Consider the following 3,768-nt stretch of genomic DNA (forward strand, 5'->3'; position numbering starts at 1 on the left):
TTGAAAGTCTAACCAGATGTTGCATATTTATCATCGATAAGTTCACCATGAAAAAACACACAGACGGAATGTCCTTTGGGTTTATACGCCATCCCATGTGATCACGTTGATAAATCACTGTTATAAGAATAAGGTTTGGTTAGATTAAGGACAAATGTGTTTGGTAATAAATAAGGTTCTTATTTACAGTTAGAAAAAAACATCATTCTTTGGGTTAAAATTACTACTTAAAAGAGTTAAAAGTAAAGATTAGGGGATCTTCGCCATCATGGTTACAAAAACTACTAACTACTACTTCCTCCTTTGCTGACATCATGATTCCTGGGTCTCTTGAACATAAACATATGTCGCTTAAGTCCTGCTGGCGTTCTTTCTAGAAAAAAACTGACATGAAGGATTTGACTGTGCAAGAGATGATTTTTTATTGATAAACAGATTTTAAAAGGAATCAAGTCAACTGACAGGCATTGCATTCAAAATGCCATCCAGCAAATGTAATTAAATCTAAAGTGCAGTTGCTGCTGCTTGTTACAAGTCAAGCATTAGTTGGCGACGCTCCTTTGGCAGCTCGGCTTTGAGGGTATGAAGCTTTATTAGGTGGAAAAGACGCTGAGCCGTGGGCTTGGGGTTCTAAACCTTTGGTTTACACCCCCCCCCCAACCTATGTCAAATGTCTTATCCAGTTTTAACCACTGACTTTTACAACTTAATAAGGAAGCTGTTTTAGGGGTAAAAATCAGTAAAGGCTAAAACCATCTATTCCAATGTGTTTCATATTATTAGCATGTATACATTCACATTGAGAACTAGATCAGCAAAGGCAATGTTTTGTGCAGCATGATGGATTCAAATATGTCACTTTAAACAAAAGATGATTTCCTGTGTGTGTGTGTGCCATGTAACCCCTCCTTATTTTTACCTTTTGCGAGCTCATAATGCAGACTACAGATAGCAGATTTCTAGTACACGCTGATCTACAGCTGGCAGGCAATACAAGCTTTGACAACAGTTCCCCCCCACCCCAGATTCAAGCTGGCTGCCTCACTCATTAGCACATCTCGGGTTGCATTTTTGCTGCCCGGCAGCGTAGGACTTTCAGGAAGCTGTCAATCTTGTGGGAGTCCCGGCGGAAGCAGGACAGCAGGAAATGGAAATTGATCAATTTGGAGATCCTGTCCTGGCCGATGTCATTGCCCCCCCTGTAGGGCAGTAAGGAGATGGTCTGAGCCGCTGGACCCATCTGGCAGAGAAAGGAAGGTGAGAGGTGGGGTTGGCAAAGGCAGGAAAACTGTTGCAAAAGCTAAACAATTTCAAGGGTTTGTCTTTTCACACACGTGCGCACCTTTCCAGATAGGATATCCAGGCCGTCTCCCAGGCTCTTGGAGTGCTGCTGCAGCTCCTGGATCTTGTTGGAAATGCTGTTGTGGGCTGGGTGAGGCAGGGTGTTAGCAGAGGAGGACAGGACCACCAGGGGGTCGAGCCAGGCTCTGAGCAGTGAGCGAGCCAGCGACAACAGGTCGGACTCCTGGAGGAGAAGAAGAAGTCACGCAGGTAATAATGACATAGAACAATAAGGTTTAAGTGCAAAGAGAATGCAAGACAAAAAGCTGAAGGGAGGTCTTATTTTTACTGATGATGTGCTGAACAGTGTGTCCAGATATTAGAGTGACAGCCACCTGTCAGACAGACATACTGTAATTCCAGCAGTCGGCCTGCAGAGATCAGTAAGTGCGACAAATGTTTCAAGATGTGTTACTCACTGATACTTGCAGAGCTTGGTCCTTGTCATTGGGCGTCTGCAGAGAGGAGGTGTGGCACATTGAGGGGCGGGGCATAATCACCCGGCCTATAGGAGGGAAATGAGAGTCCTGGGAGGAGGACAGAGGATGATTATCATATGTACTATGCAATCACAATCCCCTCAGACACCACAAACACACACATAATAGCCAAAAGCACTGACCAGCTCGTGGGTGAGTGTTGTGCTCAGGGAGTGCAGGGTGTCGGAGCGCTGGGAGGCCCGATCAAGCAGGTCATTGATGGGGATGGCACCGCACGCTGCCACCATATACAACACTATGGAGCCTGGAAACATCAAAATAAGTTATCCTGTCCTAACCAACCTGATAACGATGCTGCATGATATTTCAACATCTTTTATACCCCTCTTCAAAACAGTGTGTGTTTTCTGAAGGATTTAATGACTGATGATTGGTGATATGATTAATGTGAGTTTTGGTGGATAAAAAAGTAATATTGCTGCATTTTTTCCCATTTGTGAATGGAACAATATCCTGACCGATAGTGGACTTTTAAGGGTAACACAGATATCGAATTTTAAAGTTAAAAATAAAAGTCCAGTTTCACTAAAATGCATGATATTCTTTTTTTTTTGTTTTGTGAAGCCGCATAACATTAACAAATATTTGTGATAAGCGTCCTTTGTACTAAACCAGACATTTTACAGTGCAAAAATAAACTTGTTATACTGTTATAACTGTTATACTACATCTGATGAGCTAATAATGGTCAATATAATAGATCTAGTAATTATATAATGTTTAAAATCTCTGGTTTAGAGCATCAGAAACATTTCTCTACTGAACAGACACAAGGTGCACACATTTTAGAACATGTTAGAAATGAACATTTAATATTATTTTAGTGTAATATAAGGATTGTATAGATCCCAGAAAAACATAGATTTCACAGATAGATCAAACAGAAAAACTGAGCTTGTCTCACCCGTCATGAAGAGTTTGCCTCCGTTGTTTCTCCTGTAAGCCATCTCTCTTCTTTCGCTACCTTTATGTCGGTCTTTGCTTCTTTTTCTCCTCGCTGTTTCTTTCTCTTTCTCCATGTTGCCTCCATTTTATAGTTCCTTGGCTTCAATAGTTTGGTTATGCAGCAGCAGGGTGAGCGTGCGCTAATGGGAACTTGTTTGGTCCAGCTAATAATGAGAAACATGGTCAAGTAGATTTGAATGGATGTAACAGGATGCAGTCAGGTTGGTGTGTGTGTGTGTGTGTGTGTGTGTGGCACAGATGTGATCTTGATTAGATGGATGAATAAAAACACCAATGTTCACACAACGTTTTGTACATGTCTTAATTCATTATTTTAGGGTTAAATCACTAGTGAACAATTCCGTAGCTCACCTCACAGTCAGATGTGGAAAACTTCCCCAGTATTAGCATGAAAATATAATTATATATATTATAGTGCCAAAAGTCAAAGTGCTCATTACGCAGGATTACACAATAGTGTTTATTTCACTGATGCATTCATGTTTACATCACTTTCAGGTTACCAACTAGTAAAGGTGGGGCTATTTTTAATCATATATTTCTAAACTGGTAGATAGGTTGTGAATTTCAAGTACAGAAAAGTACAATATTTTACTCCACCACTGGTGCTTGCAAGTTACCCCACCTGCTCCCTCGATTCTCAAACTAGAGGATAAAAAAATCTTATTCCAAAATGTGATTTAAAAAAAACTTTCCCACAAGATATGCTGAGAGGATCTCAACACTGAGAATAGTTGTTACAGACTGGCTTCAGCTGTTATTTCCACTACTTGCCCTTTATCTAAAGCCATATATGTCATATTTCTTTGCTGTTTAATTGGACCACTTTGGCTTTTCTACTTTAGTATCTGTGAAGCACCTTATAATTGTTTTGTGTGCAAAGATTATCGTCACATCACCAAAATATGAAATGTCAGTCATGGAAGAAATGTTATGTCCTTTTTTACTTTGAATTATTACA

General features: G+C 40.4%; 1 protein-coding gene across 1 annotated transcript; it reads right to left on the reverse strand.

Moving 5' to 3' along the window:
- Window positions 1–1,048: 1,048 nt before the first annotated feature.
- Window positions 1,049–2,788, reverse strand: prl (prolactin). The gene is made up of 5 exons (XM_070847597.1): window positions 2,746–2,788; window positions 1,964–2,085; window positions 1,761–1,868; window positions 1,343–1,525; window positions 1,049–1,240 (listed from the first exon to the last, which is right to left on the reverse strand). The coding sequence occupies exons 1-5, from the start codon at window positions 2,786–2,788 to the stop codon at window positions 1,049–1,051; spliced, it is 648 nt and encodes a 215-aa protein (XP_070703698.1).
- Between the last annotated feature and the right edge of the window lie 980 nt (window positions 2,789–3,768).

Source organism: Pempheris klunzingeri, chromosome 17 (genome assembly GCF_042242105.1).
Source record: "Pempheris klunzingeri isolate RE-2024b chromosome 17, fPemKlu1.hap1, whole genome shotgun sequence".
Taxonomy (NCBI): domain Eukaryota; kingdom Metazoa; phylum Chordata; class Actinopteri; order Acropomatiformes; family Pempheridae; genus Pempheris; species Pempheris klunzingeri.

Coding starts and splice junctions, on each gene's coding strand:
- prl (XM_070847597.1), bottom strand. CDS start 2,788: ATGGCTTACAGGAGAAACAACGGAGGCAAACTCTTCATGACGG. Junction 2,086..2,745: donor AGGCAAACTCTTCATGACGG/GTGAGACAAGCT, acceptor TGATGTTTCCAG/GCTCCATAGTGTTGTATATG. Junction 1,526..1,760: donor ACCAAGCTCTGCAAGTATCA/GTGAGTAACACA, acceptor CTTCTCCTCCAG/GAGTCCGACCTGTTGTCGCT.